The sequence below is a fragment of the Lissotriton vulgaris genome, chromosome 1_1 (genome assembly GCF_964263255.1).
Source record: "Lissotriton vulgaris chromosome 1_1, aLisVul1.2, whole genome shotgun sequence".
Classification (NCBI taxonomy): Eukaryota; Metazoa; Chordata; class Amphibia; order Caudata; family Salamandridae; genus Lissotriton; species Lissotriton vulgaris.
The window spans coordinates 452,643,150-452,665,839 of NC_141685.1; the positions used below are offsets into that span (position 1 = coordinate 452,643,150).

Consider the following 22,690-nt stretch of genomic DNA (forward strand, 5'->3'; position numbering starts at 1 on the left):
CATAGTAAAATTAAGTTCTGCCGTTCTTGTGTTTAACCAGTTGTGAAAGTCTTTTAATGATGTCGTATCGCCTTGCCATATCATGAAGATATCATCAATATAGCGACACCAAAAATTTACCTTGATCTTAAACGGATTGGTGTCGCTATATATCCACTTTTTTTCATATTCTGCCATGACTAGATTGGCAATTTCTGGGGAGTAACTACATCCCATTGCCACCCCTGAGACTTGTAAATATAGTTGACCTTTATAATCAAGGAAGTTGTTTTTTAGGCAAATAGTTGCCAGGTTGACTAAAAAGTCCGTAGGTACCTGATGTTGTCGTGGCCGCTGTTCTAATACATGTTTCATTACTGCAATAGCTTCATCTTGCGGAATGTTCGTGTATAATGATTCTATATCAAATGACACTAACAGTTGGTTCTCGCAATCAAAAGGACGTCCCTCTGTCTTATTTATGAAATCCATTGTGTCCCTTATGTAGGATTGAGTCTCTTTATCCAAAGGGATAAGGAAATCATCAATGTATTTGGCTAGGGGTTCTAACATTGAGCCACAGGCCGAAACAATGGGCCTCCCCGGTAGATCTGTGGTGGATTTATGCACTTTGGGCAGTACATATATACTTGGGACTTTATTGTTGTCTGAATTAAGGAAATCAAATTCTTTTTGACACAACCATCCTTTTTCCAGGCCTTCTGTTGTTACGTTGAAGATTTTTTCTTTCAACCTCACTGATGGGTCATCTGACAATTTTCTATAATGGTTAAGATTGGATAGTTGTCTATTAACCTCTAAGTCATATTTGTCACTGCCCCAAAGTACAATCCCACCCCCTTTATCCGCCGGTTTAATTACCACGGACGGGTTATCAGCCAGATTTTTTAAGGCTATTCTCTCCTCTTTTTTTATAGTTTGAATTAAAAAAGATTTTTTTGGATTGTAACTCATCTATTTCTCTAAGGACCATGTCTTCAAAAATGAATATCTCTGGTGGTAATAGGGTGCTTTCAGGGATAAAAGTAGACTTATTTTTCAAGCCACTGATATTGTTGGATTCATTTGTTTCTCTCTCTAAAAAGAAGGCTTTAAGTCTAATTTTCCTGAGAAATGTTAAGACTTCTTTTTTGGTCTCAATGGGATTTTGTAAGGCTGTAGGAACAAAAGACAGACCTTTTGATAGAATAGATATTTCCGCTTCTGTAGGATTATGGTTAGAAAGATTGTATATTGGTATGGTGCTAACTTCATTGGTACCCCTTGATTCTATCAGCGTCTGTATGTTTTCTTGCGTGTCCTGAATGGTTCGTTCTCCTGTATCTGATATACATCTGATTGTTGAAATTGTCCTGGGGGCGGGAATTGTCCCATCTGTGGGTTGTATCCTCTCCATCTCGTCCCTCCTCCCCTTGGTCGAAATCTGCCTCTGTTTAGAAAAGGTGGGAAGGCCCTGGGGTATTGGGGGTACTGATAATATCCCCCCTGTTGTCCTTGATCTGAATCTGAAGAGCTTTCTGAGAAGGTAATGAATTTATTTCTTGATCGCCCTCTGTATTGTAGATTCAGGGCACTAGGGTTGTTGTTGGTAAAGAAATCGTCTTTTAGGTAGGGGTACACCTCATCTAATTTAAAGTTTTTTATATCTTTCCCTACTTTGCTGATTTTTAAATTGGTATTATGTTCTGTGAACTCAGCAAGTGTTTTGTCCAATGCCTCCAACAATTTCTTGGAATCTGCGATTGTGGTATCGTCTGTTATTTCTTTTTCTAAAGCTGCAATCTCTTTCAATTCCTCTTCATTTAGTCATAATGCAGTTTCTACTGACAAAACCATCCAGTCAATGGAACATTTTGTTCCTACCCCGCCAAATCTATTCAAATATGTTTTGTCTGCAATAAAAATCACTGGTATGTTTTTTACCTGAAGGCCTACCGGAATCGTTTTATTCCTAAGATGTTCAGACAGTACTTTGGCATGTAGTTGAGTTCTAATGTTTTTCTTTTTTAACTGTTTTAATTTTTCTATTTTATCCAAATTCGCGGTTTGTGCAACCGTTTGTATACCACTTAAAAATGTATGTGTCCTTAAAAGTAAAGCATCTATTTCCTCACTACTATAACTAACCGTTACTGGTTCTGACATAGCACTGAACACGGTTGTATCTGTGTGTAGAAGTATGGATAATTACAATATATATTATACCTACTCTATTCACACAACTTATATACATCTATCCCTGACTTCAATCTGTACAACAAAACACATCAGTTGATCTTACACCAATATTCCCTATGTGTGTACTCTATATCTGGAATTGGGCAACTTTGTCACCAGAGTCTTGCTTTCTCTGATTCAAAGAGTCCAATCGGACTCGAGTCGAGATATCTCAACCAAAAAACCTCACACTTAACTAAGTGCAAACAACTACTTCTTCAAAAAACAGGGGAAACCCGGTAAACCAAAGGCATCTGGGTAGATAAATACTATTATAAAGCAAAATGATTCCTAGGACTCTGCTAGCATAATGTTATTTCATGGATGAGACCATTTAATTATCGCATCCTATACCCAATTTATTGTATTTGGATGTATCAAATTTTATATTTCATTTCCTCGTGTAACCCAACCCTATATAGAGAACAGCAAATGCTTTTTTTATGTGCTTGATTTCAATTTAATTGAATCAAATTTCTTATTCATTTGGTCTATTTTTGACACATTTAGACAAACAAATATATATATATATATATATATATATATATATACACACATCACTTTTTACATATATACATATACAATACATACAAACAATAATAAATTGGTATTGCGGTATATTCTGATAGCCCAATTTTTTTACATAGGATGTTAGCTCCTAGTATATAGCCTCAGCATTCCTTAGATAGTAAGCACCTCCAGTCCTATTTACAAAGAGTGTACCAGATCATTTTTAATTTTTAGATCCGTTCAATGTCCTTTTTACTCCTTGTGAAACCAATTGTTTCGTTTATAGTTTTCAGTATTTTGGCTGGGGTCTTCTCTCAAACAAAGGTGTCGACGCGTTTCAGCCCACTAATTTTGGGCCTCATCAGGACTTGGGCTAGTGTAATAATCCGTCTACAAAATCATACAAAAAAATAAATTCACCAATTACTGAATATATTCATTATTACGTGAATTCAGAGTCAGGGTTCTATATACACTATATACAACTATATACATCTTTTAACTATTTTTCAAAACCTTGGAGTGGTCAGGCTCAATAGGTATATCACCCCTCTTTCACTTTCTGGCAAAACCGTATGAGACCGGGAAAAAAAATCTGTCTAGTTCTGTAGCTTACACCTCTAACCGCACAGCGTGCTTAAAAACCAGAGAAAACACGGAGAGAACACCCTGTGTATTATATGGGCGTGCACCAATCAAATCAACCTTATTCCCCATAGTGCTCCATTTACCAAACATAAAATACCTGTGCATTCTTTAGTACTTACACCTAATAGGTATCCTCGGGCTTCCCTATAGTAATTCATGTATGTGGTGGCCCTTTAAAACAGAGTATGGCGTCCCAGCGTCTCAGAAGTCCTACAGGAGTAATGAGGTAGCGTGTGAAATCATTCGACTCAAACTATAAAAATTAGCGTGATATTCCTCATTGAATAGTAAACTCTATCGCCTCTAAGTACTTACTTTCCGTGGGTCTTCTGCTGTCTCGACTCACTACGCACAGCGCGGGGCGGCTATTCCTGTCTCTCTTTCCTTTCCGACGCCATTCTAGCCGACCGGAGCCTGATATTACCGGTCACGTGATGCAGCCAGCGTGTTAGTCCCAGACAGTGAAAATGGACTAACGGACCCGTTCTGATCGTAGAAATAGAGGAAATCGACGGGGATATATATATACATGTACTCTGCCAACCTAATTAATCTTTAGTGTTGTGTTGGATAAAATAAAAATAAAAAGGCGGCGGTATTCTATAACCAAGGGGGACAAAATCGCTAAGGATACCTATATAGTACAAAAATAAAATACGTAAATTATAACTCTAGGTCAAACCCACTGTAAAGGGTCGAGGTGATATCGCCCACAGTCAGCCACTCCGCACAATCTTTCAGGATGTATTACTATATATACACATCAATTATATACAATTTTATATATTTTTAACAATTTTTTATATACTCAAGCTACTTTCACCACATACTCTATAATTTTATTGTCTCATTATTATATAGAGTCCAACCTGTATTCAGTGTGCCAACCTGCAACTCTTAGATATTAACAAAGTCATGTATCTCCGGCTCAAATATTCAAGTGAGTGATCAAATTTCTACTATGTCCTTATATCAAATTAATGCCCAGATTTCGTCTCTGTCATTCAGCCCGGTACTAGCCGTCTTGTACTTTTCAATCAACCTTGCCTCTAGTCTGTCCAAACTCATCTTTATGTCATCTTGTTTATTTTTTCTTAAAACACATAGGACCGTCCAATTAATGTCATTTTCCGTGTGCTGGTGTGTTTCATAATGATGTACCAATGGCGCTCCATGCACTCTGCATTTCACCCTCGATTTATGCTGGAGAATGCGTTTCTTTACAGTTTGTGTAGTCTGGCCAATGTAAAATCTATTGCACGGGCATTTAATACAATATATTGTATTTTTTGTGTTGCAGTTCGAGAAACTTTTTTGATAATGTCTCTGTCCATTGATATCAACGTATTTTGTATCTGCTGTTTGATCACACGCCACACAATTGAGGCACCTGTAGTGTCCTATCATAGGTGGTAGATTAAGTAGTCCTCGCAGATCACGGGTCTGGGATGTCAAGGGCTTTTCTTTTCTACTTGCTCTTACCAGACTCTGTCTAAGATTCTTGGCTTTTTTAAATGCGAAGAGGGGCTTTTTTATTCCCAGCTGTTCAATGACCTTCCAATGTTTCTGAATAATTTTTTTGACCTTGTTGGCCTTTGGGTCATATGTGAGTACACATGTCAAAGGGGCATCTTTTTCTTTAATTTTTGGTACTAAAAGAGCTTCTCTTGGAGTGAACCAAGCTCTTTTCAGTGCTATTTTGACTAACCGTTTCGGGTAGCCTCTAGCTAGTAGTTTATTCTTTAGATGTTCTGCATTTTTAAAATATTCTTCCTTCTTACTACAATTTCTCCTAACCCGGAGGAATTGCCCATAGGGCAAATTCTCTTTAAGTTTAAGCTTGTGAAAAGTAACAATGTGTTACGGTCTGTACTCTTTGTATATAGACTGACTTCTATATGGCCATTGCAGGTATCAGAGCACTTTAAAAGTAAGGTAGTTAAACAAAAGAAACAATATACAAAAGAAACATAGTATTTTGAGATAAAGACTTATGTTACAGCTGGTTGTTCTACGAGTCCGAAATAATGTTCAAGTGAATTTCGTCATGAGAAGAGATTTAACTTCTTTTTGAAGGAGGCAGTTGATGTGTTGAGTCTGGTTTCTAGGGGTAGTGCATTCCAAATCCTTGGAGCAATACCAGAGAAGGCACGTTTATATGTTTTCTTCTTGGCAAATCTTTGAGGTTTCAAAAGAAGGTTGATGGCGCTCCTGGAGGATCTATTTCCACACGAGAGCTCCAGTTTCCGTGCCAGGTACCTTGGGGTGTTGTGATGTAGGGCTTTGTGCGTCATGCAAGCAATTTGTTTTGTTGAATTCATGCTTCGAAGGGTAGCCTGTTGAGTGCTTTGAAGTCTGGGAATGTGACAATGTCTTTTGGAACCTGTGATGAGCCGGTCCACTGAGTTGAGTGATGGTCTTTGTGGGGCAGTTGTCGATCTAGGGAGTCCAAAGAGAGTTGCACTACCATATTCTAGTCTGGGAATTACTAGTGCTTGGACTGCCAGTTTGAAGTCATTTGCTGGGAGGAAGGATTTTAATTTTCTCAGGGTGTGCATCTGAAAGTTTGCTCCTTTTGCTGCGGCACCGATATGTTTTTGCTTGTTTAGGTTACTGTCCAGAGTTACTCCTAGTGATTTTGCTGAATAGATTATAAGAGCGATGTAAGTTGTTTAAGCCATTCTTGTATGATGGCTGTTTGGTTAGGGGGTGGGGGCGATTAGAAGGAATTCGGTTTTGAGGGAGTTTAAATAATATCCATTCTGTCTGGAGCGTGTGCAGAAACCACCCCCAGCATAGATTTGTACTAACAAGTTTTAGATGTAATATTATTCGCTGTTTATGCTCCCCTCAGAGTAAATGATTGGTCGGCTAAATTGGCCTATTGCCCGTGTGATGTGTTTTAGAAAAATGCAGACTGCACTTTACTTTGTTTTGTAAATATTATAAAATTCCTAGATTGTATATTTTAAAGCTACTATTTCTTTTCAAACAATCTTTATTGGGTTTTGAAATGTACTTCATATATCAGACATATTGGGTGTCTCATTACTGGAGTGTACACTTAGTATTCTACATTACTGAGTGTACACAGGGGGGCATGAGGATGTCAGTCAGTGCCAGTAGTCAACCCGTGCATTCAGCTGAGGCCCACCTGGTTCCAGACTCCTTCACTCACTGCCACAGGTCCAAGCCTCTATTGGGCTTATGATGCATCATGGGAGGCCTTCCTCGACTCGCGCTCCTCCACCTCTGTCCTTCGAGGACAGAGGTGGAGGATCTGTAACCCAACTGATGCTCATGTAAGGTGCTCCGATACCTTCGGGTCAAGTTCAGACTTTATAAAACTCCAAAAAAACAATGATACCAAACCCTACCTGTAGTAAAAAATAGACAAGTTGGTTTTGATGACTTTTAGTTCGAAGCCTATCACTTAGTGCAGCTGTCTGGTTTGCTTACGATTTTTTGTGGGTGTTCTGAGAACTTTCCTGGGAATTCATATCATCCACTGCTTACTATTTATTGGCTTTGTGGTTTGTAATTCACTGTTGCTTGCTTTCTACTTGCTGCCAGTTTTTGCTTTAGGCTGTCCAGCAGGAGTTTGGCCCATGTTTACTGTATCCTTCGGGGAAACTCTTTCTGTAAACAGGCCTTTAAATCTTGCTCTCATCTTGTCACAATTGCTGTGCATTCAAAAAGAGGTCAAATGTCCTGTTCTGTATTCCGAGGGCGCTTGCTATTTACTTTTCTTTCTCTGACTTCAAAGTGTGAGAATTTGTGACTTATGCTGAGTACCCATGTGAGATAAGAGGGTGTAGCATGTTCTTTAATCTTGCACAACAAAAAAACGAACTGTGCTGATGTTTCAGAATATATCAGAATTAGGAAAGTACAAATTAAGCACTTTTTATTTGTAATTTTGAAGTGTGGTGGAAACAAATATTTGAATATGATCAAAACACATCAGTACACTGGGTGATGACATTTCCACATATTATCGTTTGTGCACAGTAAACTACTCCACTCCACTTTACACCACTACCCTCAACAACACAACTTCACCCTATGACCTTCCACTCTGGCATGCCATTCATTCTACAACACTCCACGATGTACCACTCATCTCGGCCACAACACTCGCCTCACGCCAATTGACTTCCCACCATGTCCCCACTCTACTCCATCCCACTCTACTCCATCCCACTCTACTCCATCCCACTCTACTCCATCCCACTCTACTCCATCCCACTCTACTCCATCCCACTCTACTCCATCCCACTCCAGTCTAACCTAACCCAATCTCCCCCAAACCAGCCCATCCAATCTACCCCACCCAACTACACTCTAGCCTACCCAACTATAGTCTACCCTACCCAAGTCAAAATGCCCCAATCTGCCATAACCCACTACAGTATACTCATCTCCTCTCCGATCCACCCACCTCCATTCAGTCTAACTCAGTCAACCCCACCCCACTGTGCTCCACTCTACTCGACCCCAATCTACCACACTCTGCTTGAATCTACCCCACTCCGCTCTCAACTACTCCAATCTACATCACTCCAATCTACCCCATCCTAATCTACCTACTCCAATTTACCCCACCCAATTTTCCCTGCTCCAATCTACCCTGCTCCCCTCTACTCCACTCCAATTTACACCACCCTATCCCAATCTACCCCAGACCACTCTACCCCATTGGTCTACATCACATCACTCCAATCTAGCCCACTCCAGCCTACCTCAATCTACCCTACCCACTCTACCCCAATCTACCTCACTCCATTCAAATCTACACTACTTTAATCCACCTAATCTACCCCACTTCAATCTAATCCACTCCAATCTATCCAGCCCCACACAAATCTCCCACAATGTACTCCACCATAGCCCAATCTTCCCCACCCAACTTCACTCCTGTCTAATCTAACCCACTCCACTCAAATCCACCCTACTCCAATATACCCTACCCCAATGTTCCTCGCTCCACCCCACTCCATTCAAATCTACCCAACTTTAATCCACTCAGTCTACCTCACTTCAACCTACCCCACTTCATTCTATCCAACCCCACCAATCTATCCAATTCCAACCACCCACAATGTACTCCACCATACTCCACTTTACCACACTCCACTTTACCCCAATCTACCCCTCTTCTCTTCACTCCAATCTAATCCAACCCACTCTACCCCTATCAACCCCACTTCAATCCACCCCACCTTACTCCATCCTAATCAACCCTATTCCAATGTATAAAACCCCAATTTACCACACTCTGCCCTACTCCAATCTACCAGACTGCATACTACCCCAAACTACTTCAATTCAAACTATAACACTCCTAGCTACTCAACCCCACTCCACTGTACCCCAGTCTGCTCTGCCCCTCTCCACTCTAATCTATCCAACTCCACTCCACCCCACTCCAACCCTGCACCAATCTACGCCACCCCTCCCCAGTATACCCCACCCAAATCTGCCCACTTCAGTCAACTCTAACCCACTGCACCCAGTCCCTCCCACTTGACCCTACCCAACCCACTTTACTCCAACCCACTCTACCCCCGCCACCTCAATCCACTGTACCCCACTCCTCCCCAATCCACACTACCGCACTTCAGTGTACACCAAACTACTCCACTCCACCCCAATCTACTCCAATCGAAACCACAATCCAATCTACCCTACCCCACTACACTCCATCTCCACTCCAATCTATCCTACTCCACTTAAATCCGTCCCATACGTGTGTACCACAATCTCCCCAACTCCAATCTAGCCCACCCCACTTCAATCTACCACACTCGAGTCCAATTTAACCCACTCCACCCTAATCCATCCCAACCAAACCCACTCCAATCTACCCCCTACACCCCACCCCCCTCTAATTTGCCTCACCCCACCTCCTCCACTCCACTCCACTCCACCCCTTTCCATTTCACGCCCCTCCAGTCTAATCCTCTCCACTCTACCCCAGTACAGTCTACCCCACTCCACCACATCACTAATGTTTAGGCATGCTAAACAGCAGTCACACTAATGTACAACATGGCTAAAACGCCTTGCCAAAGCCAATAGCTCTGCCATTAGCGAAACGTATTGGCTTTGCCAATGCTTGTAGTTATATACTGCTCTGATAAAGGATCCCTATGTGTAGACTTGAGGGCTTCTAAATCTTAGTTTTTAGTTCCTCTGACAGTCATCAAACCCATGTGGTAGAGTAAATAGGATGCATAGCATAAGTCTCTCGTGCAATCAACATTTGAAATGTTAGTATTTGGTTGGCATATTCTAAAATTAGCTTGAGTTATGGTATGTGTTTGAGGTTAATGAATCCCATATTATCAGTTTTAACGTTTGCTGCATGGAGATTTGTACCTCATAAAATATATAGAATTAACTTACTGTGGTGTTATGATTTTAGCATTCAGTTATGCAGTGGTAGTGCTGATCTTTGCAGGGAAAGTATGCCCAAGCTCTGGACACCGTATGCCAAGCGGGACACCATTAAGGGCTTAACCTATCTCACTCAATAAGGATTAGTGGTGTGTGAAGATGCATAGCTTATTTCTTATGACCTTTCTCATAAAAAACTCAGAAAATATAAAAGGTTGAGTGTGGCTGCCCTGTGAAATGCGGGATTTTTTTAGTTCCTTTAATATTGCATAGTCTCGTTTATCACTAAAAACATCCTTTCCACGTCTAAATCCTTAGGTATATCGGTAAGCATTTTCTTAAAATGTACAGTAATGTACCTTTCCTTTTGAGAGCATCAGCCACCCATGTGGAAAATGTACTGTATGCAGCATTCGTCCACTTAAAAAAAAAAAAAACATGAAAAATGGAAGACCCAGCTTTAGTGCCTTCCTAATACTTGCAAGAAAAACAAGCATTGGCTATGCCGATAGGTCTACATTTATTTTATTTATTTTGAAGGTTTTATATAGCGCGAACAAGATCCTTGCGTGTATCAGAGCGCTTTACAAGTCATATGTAGCAAGCAAGACATATACACAAAGATATAGGTGAAACAGCTATACAAAGCTTATGAATGAAAATCACTTTGTTATTTATTTGTAGTATTTGTAGTATTTGTAGAGCGCAGCATTCATCCCAAGGGATATCAAGGCGCTAAATGAGAAGGGGCTGCTGAGGTTTAAGCGGGAGGGGTTAGTTTTTGGGGAAGAGGTGTGTTTTGAGTTTTTGCCGGAATGAAAGAAGGTTTACAGTGTGTCTCAGATCCATCGGTAATTCATTCCATCGCTTGGCCGCCAAGTGAGAGAAGGCTCGTCCTCCTGTTCTTGTTTTATAGATACGCTTGGGTTTTGCTAGGGCTGAGTTAGTGGATCTTAAGTTCCTGTTTGGAATATAAAATTCAATTTTCCCTTGCAGGATTGTAGGGCCTGTTTTGTGGAGGGCTTTGTGCGCATGACAAAGTAGTTTGAATGTGGCACGCTGGCGCATCGGCAGCCAATGGAGTTGTTTTAGACATGCCGATGCCGAGTCTCGTTTGCCTTTGTTGCATACCAGTTTGGCAGCCTGGTTTTGCAGAACCTGTAGGCGGGAGAACAGCTGCTCGTTCATTCCTTCGAATAGAGCATTGCCATAATCCAGGCGGCTGACTAGGAGGGCCTGGGTAATCGTACGACGACAGTCAAGTGGGATCCATGTGAAGATCTTGGCGAGGAGTTTCAGGATTGCAAATCCCTTACCCCAAAGTGTGCGCACATGGTCTTTCATGGATAGTGCGTCATCCATCATAATGCCTAGGTTCCTGGCATATTGTTTTGGGGTGGGGGCTGTTCCCAGTGACGGTGGCCACCATGAATCGTTCCACGATAGTTTGGCTCCTCCGAACAATAGAATTTCGGATTTTCCGGCATTGAGCTTAAGGCAGTGGTTACGCATCCAATCCGCCATTTCGGAGAGGCAGCTGTGAAGTTTATTTTTAGTTGTTTCTAATTTTTCCGATCTTTCATCCATGGTCACCATCAGCTGCGTGTCGTCGGCATATGAGCAGATGCCGATGCCCCACTTTCTTCCGATGTCGGCCAGAGATGATACATAGGCATTAAAGAGAGTGGGGCTTAGGGAAGCCCCTTGTGGGACTCCACAGCCAATAGGACGGGGTTCTGAATGGAATTGGCCCATATGCACTGCTTGGGTGCGGTTGCTCAGGAAGGATTCAATCCATTGCAACGCTGTGTCTTGTATTCCTTTGCTCCGGAGAATGTTCAGTAGGCATTTGTGCGACACTGTGTCGAACGCTGCCGACAGGTCCAACAGTATCAGAGCCACCGATGATTGATTTCAGACACTTAGTAAGCCATCATACATTCACTTTGGCACAATCACAATTAAAGACACACAAACCCATAATGTTGTGCAGGAAAAATTAAAAGAATAATAGTCGGAAGAAAAACCTGCTACTGTCTAAACACTATGAGAATATGCTTTAAATAACTAAACTAAATATAGCAGCTGGTGTTTGTCTCAAAGTGGAATTGTACATAGACTGGCATTATTTTAAGTTCAGCATGGTCTCCATATGTATAATCCATATGCTAGCCATCAAAAACAGCATTTTAGAACCAACATGTTTGTCTTCTAAAACAGCATTCTATGATGGTTGCTTCTACCCCCGGGGTTATCATGGTTTGTAACCAGCACCAAAACACTCCCTACAATGGTAATCAGCAGGCATGCACACAGTACATAAACAATCCATCCTATAGGGTCTAATGTTTTCATGTGTTACATAGTACATACAACATGCGTACTGCCTTTGTCATGATGTTTATTAATAAATAGATCCGCAATATGGCATCTGAAATGCCTTTCCTGAGTGACCCGATCAAGTTTATAGCTGTTGCCACCATATTATCATGTCACCATATTGCTCTTAGGTTTCCCAGTAAGGCAGCCATTCTGTGTAAGCAGTGCTGGCCGACACAATGAGATGGTGAGGTGAGTGGAGGTAGCGAAGGGGAGAGCAGGAGGGGAGGGGTTAATGCTTTAAAAAAAGACTTGCCTAACACTGCTGGCTGCATCGCTCCTCCCGCCTCAGTGCTCTGCTGCTTCCTGGTCCCAGCAGACACTGGGACAGCAGCAGGAACTCCCTGTGCTTCTGTCATGCTATGAGAGCAGTGCAGGGATTGGCCTGAGTGGGGTGGTTTGACGCTCCACTCAGGACAGGGAGTCTGTGCTGTTTCTCAAAGCCGGCTGTTCAATACAGCCCGGTTCGAGAAATCTAATTGCACATGTGTGTTTGGGTGGCCAAGACAGCTAGCCAAACACACATGCGCACTTAGAAGTGCGCACATCAGTCCTTCTCCTCCATCTCATGGCTCTAGCCCAGCCCTTCCCCCTCCCCATACACACTGGCTCAGCCAGCAGGTGAAAAATAAAACGATGATAGAATATAGTTTTTTTTTTTTTACCTGCTGGCTCTGAGCCAGTTGGGCGACGCTCCTCCCCCATTACATAGTATATGGACATAACATTACAAATGTTTACAAAATTACAGTTGGCAAAGCAAAACACTATCCCTCCTAGGAAGGTCTAAATATTCTCACAGTGCAAATCTTCTGTAACATAAGATTTTCACAAACAAGTCAGGCTTGCTGCCATCATCATAACTCTTCTCAGTGAACTATATAAAGCCTATAACCTTTATCATTAGCTTGTCACACCTGCTGTGCTGGGCAAAAGCTTTCCCACAAGGCAACTATTCGGTATACCGTAATAAAATTACAAATGTGTTCAAAATTAGTTGTCAAAACAATATATAATCCTTACTAATAGAGACTAATAAGGAATACCATAGTGTGAACCTTCTATCCCCGTCGTTTGTTCAGGCGGGTCACCATTGTCCTCTCAGTCTACAGTTATCTGAAAGATTCTGTGTAACAAAATACCTGCCTACGTGCGTTAGCGCAGTAATAAAAATCCACCCTTAAAAGCCTATTGCCTTTAGCTCTTGCTTTTCACAATAAGTCCACTTGCTTTATCATTACTTTTCATTATACACATATCCCACCTAAGGAGTCTTAAATCAATTTTCCTCATGAACCAATAAGGCCTTTAACCTTTATTATTGGCTTTATACTATAACCCACACAGACATCCTGAAGTGTACATAATCTGACAACCATTATAAAATTACAAATGAGTACAATTTACGTTTGTCAAAAGAACTACATCCCTCCTTAGTATGGCCTAAAAAGAATCGTCACAGTAAAAAATTCTACTCCCAGGGTTTGTTCAAGTGGGTAACACTGAAACGTGTGCCTTGCACACCAGTCAGAGATTGAATGCAACAAGTATTGGTCTATAGCCTGATTATAGTCCACTGGTAGAGGCCTGATGGCTGAAACAAATGCTTTTCACAATAAATAGCCAGGCCTACTGACATTTTTTGCAATAGTTCATAACAACCATGCCTATAACATTTATCACTGGCTTGTCACAATAACCAATATATACTTACTATGTTGGGCATAAGCTTTTGCATACAAAACCATCAGGTATACAGTAATAAAATTACAATGATATATTATATTACAGTTGTCAAAATAATACAAAATCCCTTCAACAAAAAAAAGCCTATTCAGGAGTATCATAGGGCACATCTATCCCCATAGCACCAAAACCCTTGTCTACTATGGTAATCTGTGAGATTCCTTGTAACACAATACCTCTTTACAAGCCTTAATACAGAGTCACAACAATCCACCTTTAAAAGAATGGATGTTAACACTTGCTTTTCATAATAAATGTCATATGTACTGCCTTTATCGTAGCCTTTCAAAATAAACATTTCAGGGCTATAGCGAATATTATGGTCTTGCTCCTCTAATCCACTCAGGCATTCTGTATGGAGCATAAACTTTACCACAAGCCTCAAAGTGCAATAATATGACTCTTTTCAGAGGAAGCACGCAATCAAATCCTGTACTCAGGGCAACGTACATGTGGGTGGAGCTTAAGCCTCCCTCTCAATAGTTCTCTGAAAGCTTCTTTTTGATCATACAAGGTCGAGCGACAGCTACACTCTCAAGCCAGACCTAAAAATTGCACGGGTAAAGTAAAAAAGAAATTCTCGAAATTCAGCAGAAATATGTATAGGTCATTAATCATGCATTTTGTTTAAATAAATTGCATACATAAACTTTACATACCCCAAACCAAGTCTCGCTGATGCTTCAGAATGAGTTTTGTTAACAGCTTAATTGTGGCGGACAACCCCTTGATTTCACCAGCTTCTATAGGTCTGAAGATGATTTGCACCAGCTTCTATAGGTCTGAAGATGTTAATGGGTCGCCCTCGATACCTGAAAAGAAAATGCTTCTGTTCTAAAGTTCCAAAACATTTTCTTTCAGACTTCAAAGTCTGTTTTATTTTACTTTAAATCCAGCTCACACAATGCGCTGATGTCACAGAAAAACAAATGTGAAAGCAGACCGTGCTAATGGTGCACTGCGCATTTGATCTTCAAGCAGAGATCTACTCCACTAGATACCAGGGACCTACCTTTGTGGGAGATGTGCTCCCCCTGCTCTGGAAAGATAGTTTTTCTGCCGCCCTTCGGTGAGGGGGAAGGGTTTTAACCTCAGTCTACCCCCTATGGGTGAAGAAAGCCCACTAGGGACCTCAGAATGCCCTGTGTGCTGTTTAGAGGGATGGGGTCTCTAGGTATGGGCATGTGCTCCCTCTTTCCACAGGCACAATTGTTCTGCCCCTCTTTGAGGTCTGATGGGAGCGTTTTGCCCTCAATCTGCCATGGGCAAGGTCTGTGCATGCTCCCTCCACCACCGGGCAGTGCAGACTTTGTCCTAACCCTCCCACCCCCCTAACATCCCAGGTGTTTGGTTTACCCCAGTCTGTCCCCTCGGGAGGGAGGAAGGCCATTAGACACCAGAAATGTTTTACATTTTTTTAGGATGGGTGAGTGGGGAGCACTAATATGGCCTAATAGGCCTGTGCTCCCCTCCACCTTGGGCATGACTGTCTTTCAGCACCCTTGGAGGGCTGGATATGGGGTATTTACCCCCAATATGCCACTCTGGTGGTCAGAAAGCCAATAGACTACCAGAGGAAAAATGGTCCAAAAATAAGGAAGAGGTGGGGACAGCCCTCCTATGCATCAGGCTACGCCCCACCCCAGAATGAGCCCATCAGTCTTTCTGCCACCACCGGGTGTTGCTTGGGAGGGTTCTACCACATTTCTGCTCTTGAGGGATGGGGAAGACAAAAAAGACCAAGATACGCCTGGGAATCTGGATTCCTTTGGTGTGATTTTGACATATGGACCGTCACACTGAGGGGTTAATTCAAACTTCATCTTAGCTATGCTTAAGGGCTACACTATTTTTGGGTGCATTCTCACCCACCACACAGGGAAACCTACCAAACCCAGAAATGTCTGAAAACGAAATACCTGAGAGAGCGCAGTGTGGTTACCTTGCATAATCCTATGACATTTTCTTACCCACAATGCATTGCAAATCTTAAAATCTGCAAATCTTAAACTCTGGGGTGTACAAATAGCCACTGTTTCTAAACTCAGTATCTTGTGCACATTTTAGAAATAACTTTGTTTCCTTCATATCCATTTTTAATGAATTATATTTCACCACATTAATTGCTGCATATTCTATGCTCAGTGAAAATTCATTATAAGATACAGCTCAGATTTTGGCTTCGGGAATCATGTGTTTTTTGGACAATCTACTAACCAATACATCCCTGTGAACACATGAGTCTGACTGATGGAATTGTTTATTGCTTTTGTAAATTGGCTATCCTGGCAAAAATGTACAGATTACAAATTGCTATTTTTCCTACTTATTTTCATTGTACTTTTTATTTCAACAATTAGCTATTTAGGAAAACGTTCAAGGAAATACACACATGACGCTTTGCTGAATTCCCAATTTTGTCTACTTTTGAGACATGTATAGCTTTCTAGGCTCGCCAATTGACTTCATACGTGTTTCCACAAAAACTGCTTTGAGGTTGAAAAAACAAAAAATATTAAAAATGAACTACCTCTTAGTAAAATGCAAAACCTGCATTTGTTTTTCCTGAAAGCTGGCATGATGTTGATCGTAATAAAACAAATCTTTTGTTGATGTCAATTTTAGAGAGAAAAAAACCAAGTGTTATTGCTCTGCACTTTTTGCCTATTTATCTGAAGCCCTCCCCAAAAATGACCAATATTTTGGCTATTTTTTTCGTTTCTCTCTAAAAGAATCCACAAACCCTGGGTACACTTGGTATTCCCAGGATGTTTTAAAAAAGGGGGCAGACTTGGCCTGGATACACTTTGTGGAAAATAAATGATGAAGGCCTAAGTGAGAAGTGTCCTAAGCATAAAAAAGGGCTGTGCAGTGGTGGGAAATCCTCAGCAGCTAAGGGGTTGATAAGAAAGTCCTTTGTGGGTCAGGTGTATTTATGTTTCCAGGTGACAGATGTTCAAGCTTGCCTAAGGATGTTTTTCCACTGTATCATTTTCTATCATTTTAGATACGACTATGAAGAAGTGGATGCTGATGGAGCCAATCAAATGATGAAGGACTTAGAGACCATAATGTTCGATCGATCCTTTGTAGGCCAGAAGCTTGCAGTTGGTGATAAAGTTTACACTGTTGAAAAAGCAGACAATTTTGAATACAGTGACCCTGTGGATGGAAGCATTTCAAGAAACCAGGTTAGACCAACAAGTTTGGGATGTTTACCTTTTTGAGGGTTCACTCTTACCATTTTTGGATACAAGTGTATAGTTTTGTCAATCCAAGGAAATGCGTTCTTAAGGCATGCATGTGTTTTCACGTGATAATGCAAAGAACCTTTGTGGTACTTTCTTCGTTCAGCCAATTAAAGCAAACCCTTGCTGAAGGAAATGACCATATATTCCGAAATGACGATATATTCCAAAATAACAATTAACCACTTTGAATTCACCTTTATATTGTACCATACTATACTATTAATACCGTCTTTATGGCCATTTTCATCTCGTTACAGTCACTCATTCCCAAACATTGGCCAATGCTCGGGTTGATGGTAATAAAAGCAACACACTGCTTAGAATGTCCCTGAAAATCAATATTGTTTAGACTGTTTTTGGGGATGAATGTAGCAGAGTAGAGGTTAACAAAATGCTTAACTTGTGCCAGTATTTGACGGTGCTAGACACAGGTATTTATTTCTTGACCGTGGCACATATTTGACATCTGACCACATGGTGGTGCTGGCTCTCTATTCTTAAGTATCATCAGATGTTTTAACAATACATAATATATAATACCAACATCCTTAGGTAATTCTTACAACTGTGGGTGACCAGGAATAGTCCATATTCTCACTTTTGAATGAGTGTGATGGTAAATCGTTTGTGGTACTGGCATTTGTCAACAATGGCAGGAAGAGTGTATGGTAAAAGCTTCAGTGGCCTTCAGAGAAATGTCTTGGATCATGGCACTTATTTTTCTGTAAATTAAGCTCTGGGTTAACAGTAAATGCTCTAGAATTCCAATGTATTGGTGTAGCTAATTTAGATGAGCCATATGCTGTATGTTAAAGATTATTTACTATAATGTCCATGGTACCTGCTGTAAATCTAAGAAGGAAATTGCAGAGTAAAGCCAGAGAGGTGTTAAGTAATGCATGGACAAAATGGGCAATTGCCAAAGTCCGCCACCTTCCATGGGCCCCTCTGGTAATATGATCTTCCTATCACTCAATCTCACCTTTTGTCAATTTTTAGGTCGAGCCTGGGCAGCGCATTGCACTGCTCTGCGGCATGCTGTATTGGACTATGGAATAGAAGCCCGGCCTACACTCTCTGCCGATATTTGTCATTGGCTTGTGTCATTACCCTTCGTAAATGCTGGATTCTGATTCGTTAATAGGCTTGTTAGTCCCTCCTTAGTCCTGCCCTGTTTTCATTTGTAACCTCCCATGAGGACTGGCTCTTTTACTTTGTTTGTTACACTGTGCGTCTTTTTTAGTCTGTAAGTATCAGTTTCTAATACTGCACGCACTACATACTTTCCTGCAACATTCAGCGTGCCGTGCGTGCTTTCATTTTCCGAACAACCTAAGACAATGGCGGTCGCTTCTTTGAATAGGTCTCGCATTTGCAAGAGTTTGAGCTATTGGCATTGTAAATGACAATGCCTTTTATGTATGTGTTAATGAGCAAAACGGATAAATAAAAGGCATTGCCATTTACAATGCCAATAGCTTAAATTCTTGCAAATGCGAGACATATTGCATTGCAAATGCTTGTTCTATATTGCATCCTTCATGCAGACTTGAATTGACCAAAAATAGTTATTAAAATTCAAGGTTGATCTGTATCTGAATGGGGGCCTACACACGTTTGACCCAAGGCCCCATAACATTTTTAAGACTATACTGAGTAAAGCAACATTTGAGTCAGTCCAAAATTTATTTTGGTCAACATGAAGAGGAAAAGAGCGTGTGTGTGTTTATTGGAGTGGACAGCAATTCATAATATTCTGAAGAAATCTGGAAAACACCATGAAATCTGCTAGAAACAAATATTAATGTATGACTTCTATTGGGGTAATATACACACTATACAGATACATAACCCAGTTGTTTGTTCCTACAAAGCAACGCTAGATTGGAAGCCAGTGCTGGGGTGACAGTGATTATTTGCCTCCCGGGGCTTTGGCAGATGATGCAGTGGTCCCTCCAACCACTGCTTACCCTGCCTGACCTAGTTCTCTAGATACAGGAAATGGAGTTTCTCTTTTAGCTTAAATGTCCAAATTGAGTGTCATGCTACTGGAATTTGCCAAAAAGTTATTTAAGCCCGAGTGACCAATTTTAACCTGCAATGAAAAGCAGGGGGCATCCCTGTCAAGAACTCTATCAATGACCTGTTAAGGTGTGCCCTCTCCAGGCCTGGCCAGGAGACTCTGTAAAACTAAGCAGGTGCCAGAACTATAAAGAAGGCCTGTGGTAATCTCCCTTTTCAATCTCCCTTTTCAATATGGGCGGACTCTGAGGGCTGAACTGCTCCAGCTACCTCCTAGGATTGGCCAGGCTTTGTCAACGACAATCCGATAACCATGCCATCAGTCTGAGCTGACACACTACCATACTGACTTGAGGGTGACCTGAGGGGGCATGGAACCAATCGAAAAATCATCTTTGGTGCAAAGCCATTCAGCCAGTTCCAAAATTGTCACCTCCATTAAACTGGACACTTTGGTCTCTTAGCCATGATCAGGAGCAGAGATCATGCTAACAAAGGGAAGGTCTAGAGTAGCTTGCACAACCATGGATAAATGGGCCCATTCGCACTCTAGGCCCCTTGACTGAAAACTTTGTATAGAAATAAGGCAGATGTGGGTTGAAATGGTGGTTTTAGTGTTGAGGGTAGCTGAGAAAGAGTTGCTTCCCTCTCACTTTCAGTGGAGGAAGGAGTTTATTTTATATTAGGGGGAGTGTTATTTCACTCATGGTGATTCATGATGGGTAGCAAGATATGGCGTATTCTGTGTAAGCTGCTTTGTTATCCAATATGTCTACGAGGGAGTCATCTGTTCTGTTTGATGGACGGAGAAAGTGTATATCCGGTAGATTGTCCTGTGTGAGGAAATTTTCTCTCTCTCTCATACTGGTGGGAGATATACTACTACATGATGTGGAATAATATGTTAGAGTGGTTTCTTATGGAAATGTTATGTGGTAGAGCTAAGTATGATTGGACAGTTTGTTCATTTGTCATGCGCTAAACTTAAGAGTTCCTGTACCTTGAAAACATTTTGGCTAGCTTGATTACCTCCAGTGTACTGTTTCTCTTTTCTTCTGGTTTCTACCTTGTGACCTCCATATGTACTGACTTGTCTTGCTGTGCTTTTTTTTTTTATATGTGCGTTTGTCTGTTGACTATACACAGGGGAGGGAGGACATGATCGGTTATTACGCTATCTGCCTGGTTCAAGGGATAATGTGTGGTGATCTTTCTCCATGTGTGGTTTTCATGGTGTTCCTGCTGATGCTGGAATATGTAACGGAATATCAAAAGTGATTGGGTCATAGTGAAAACTGAAATGAAAAATGCATGGACAGCATGTACCACAATGCTGTGGTAACTTACTGAATACAGCCTTTTTGAAGGCATATGCAAAAGAAACAATTGATGGACGAAATGATAGACATTGCAAGCATTCACCCCCAGTCACAAGGATCTGGGTTAAATCCATCATTCTTTGCTCACCACACCACCAAAGTTTGGACCCAGCCATATGCAAATCAGTCTTGACTCTGTTCCTTGTGGGAACAGTCCAGCCCGAACTGCCAAGCCAGGTCCTCCCTGGACCAGAAAAAAACATCCTGGGACCGGTTTCAGGGCATCACCCTTCATCCGCCAGGCTAGCTTGAATCCAGTGGTGTGGTGAGCACAGGACCCACGTCTGAACATCCCCTTCCCACTTAGGGCGACATATGCAAAAGAAACAATTGATGGACAGAATGCTGGACAATGCCAGCATTCTCCCCCAGTCACAAGGATCTGGGTTAAATCCATCATTCTTTTGCTCACCCACCACCCCAGTTTGGACCCAGCCATATGCAAATCAGTTTTGACCCATTCCTTTTGGGAAAAGTCCAGCCTGAACTGCCAAGCCAGGTCCTTTTTGGACCGGATCCAGCATCCAGGGACCGGTTTCAGGGCATCACATTTATCAGCCAGACTAACTTGAATCCAGTGGTGTGGTGAGCACGGGACCCACATCTGGGCATACCCTTCCCACCTAGGGCAACGTATGCAAAAGAAACAATTGATGGACGGAGTTATGGGCAAAAATACAATCCCAACCAAAGGCCCTGCAAAGAATTATGGGATGAGATTCTAGAGAGCAGTGAATATTATAGTATCCAATGTCAAAACATTCCTCAAGCGGCATGGCTCTCCTGGCTCAGCTAATAGCTAATTCTGTAATATTCACTGCACTGGAATCTCACCCCATAATGCTTTGCTGGACCTATGGTTGGCATTGTATTTAGTCCTAATGGTTGAAACTGTAAGTTCCATGGTATGAGGAAGCCCAGATGATGACCAGGGCAGTATCGGACAGCGACTGATGGGTATCCTTATCTACCAATGGGTATCCTGTTTTGCTTTAGTTACACCTTCAGTACCTTCACATCCCACTCAGTTTGCTGGTTCATGTCATTTTTTGTATTTTTTTCACTGGAGACCCATGGGCACCCTGTGTTTTCTAAGTATTCAGTTTTGGGCTGTGTCCATGCGAGGTCTGTAAATATGCCCTAGGACCCTCTTTTAGTGGCTTGTGTTGACATTGTATTTATGCCCATAACTTTGCTCGGGGGTGGTCTTAGGAGAATGGGACCACCACCAAATCGTTCAGCATGATATGCTCTTTGTGTTCAAGGTATCTGCTTGGTCCTCCCCCTAGGTTAGGAGGGGGCCCAAAATCATCACCTCTCTCATTGCCTGATATTTTTCAAAGCTCAATTTTTTTTAAATGGTTATATGCTTTTTAGTATGTAAATGTAAAGTTGTTTTATCAAAGAGGTTGTGAGTGCAGTAGCTAACTCCGCTACGTGGCGGAGTTGGAGTATTTGCATGAATTACGTGTTTTCAATGTAATGCCTAGTTAGCAAATATCAACAAACTCCGCTAGCGGAGCGAAGTTCATTGCCCACGGTTAGAAAATTGTACCTCATTCTTTAAGGGAAAAGCAATCGCCATGAATTCTGTCTGCATCCTATCACTGCTGCAGAATTATCGTCCTGACCTGCTGGTCAGCTTTGGAGGAGCCTAATAGAATGCTGAAGAAATGCTCCTCAAATGTTTAAGTTCAGGTTGACGCACTGAAAGTCCACATTAGTGTACCCCCTACTACTGAACCCCCTTCCTCTTGGTTCTTGATTAAGATGACTCTTTTGCTTGTCATTGCACACTTAGTGTGAGGATAATTCGGGTCAGGTGGAGTATGAAGGACCAGAAACTTCCTTGGTCAGTCGCTTCAGGCCTGATCCTAAATGCATTTAAAAGAGAAGACTTTATGGATGTATTTTCTTCCTAGATAGGAGTGCTGTTCCTCTTCTTGAAGATCCTATCTCTCTCTCTCTCTCCACCACCTTGGTTTGTCTCTCGCTCTTTTACTCTGGAGAGAAGGGGATCTTTTTAGTGCTGTGCACACCCACAGTCTCTGATGCACCTTTATGCTAACAAGGGAGCTAAAAAGTTTGACAAAGTTCCTGAATTCTGCCCACCTGGCGACCGCCAGAGACCAAAGAAGC

General features: G+C 41.6%; 1 protein-coding gene across 2 annotated transcripts in view; it reads left to right on the plus strand.

Moving 5' to 3' along the window:
• Positions 1-22,690, plus strand: part of PGM1 (phosphoglucomutase 1) — a 299,899-nt gene that overhangs the window by 266,473 nt on the left and 10,736 nt on the right. For both annotated transcript variants that reach the window (XM_086953582.1, XM_086953578.1), the window contains exon 9: positions 16,907-17,090. In XM_086953582.1, coding sequence (XP_086809708.1) covers positions 16,907-17,090 — 184 coding nt within the window. The remainder of the gene's footprint in view (positions 1-16,906; positions 17,091-22,690) is intronic.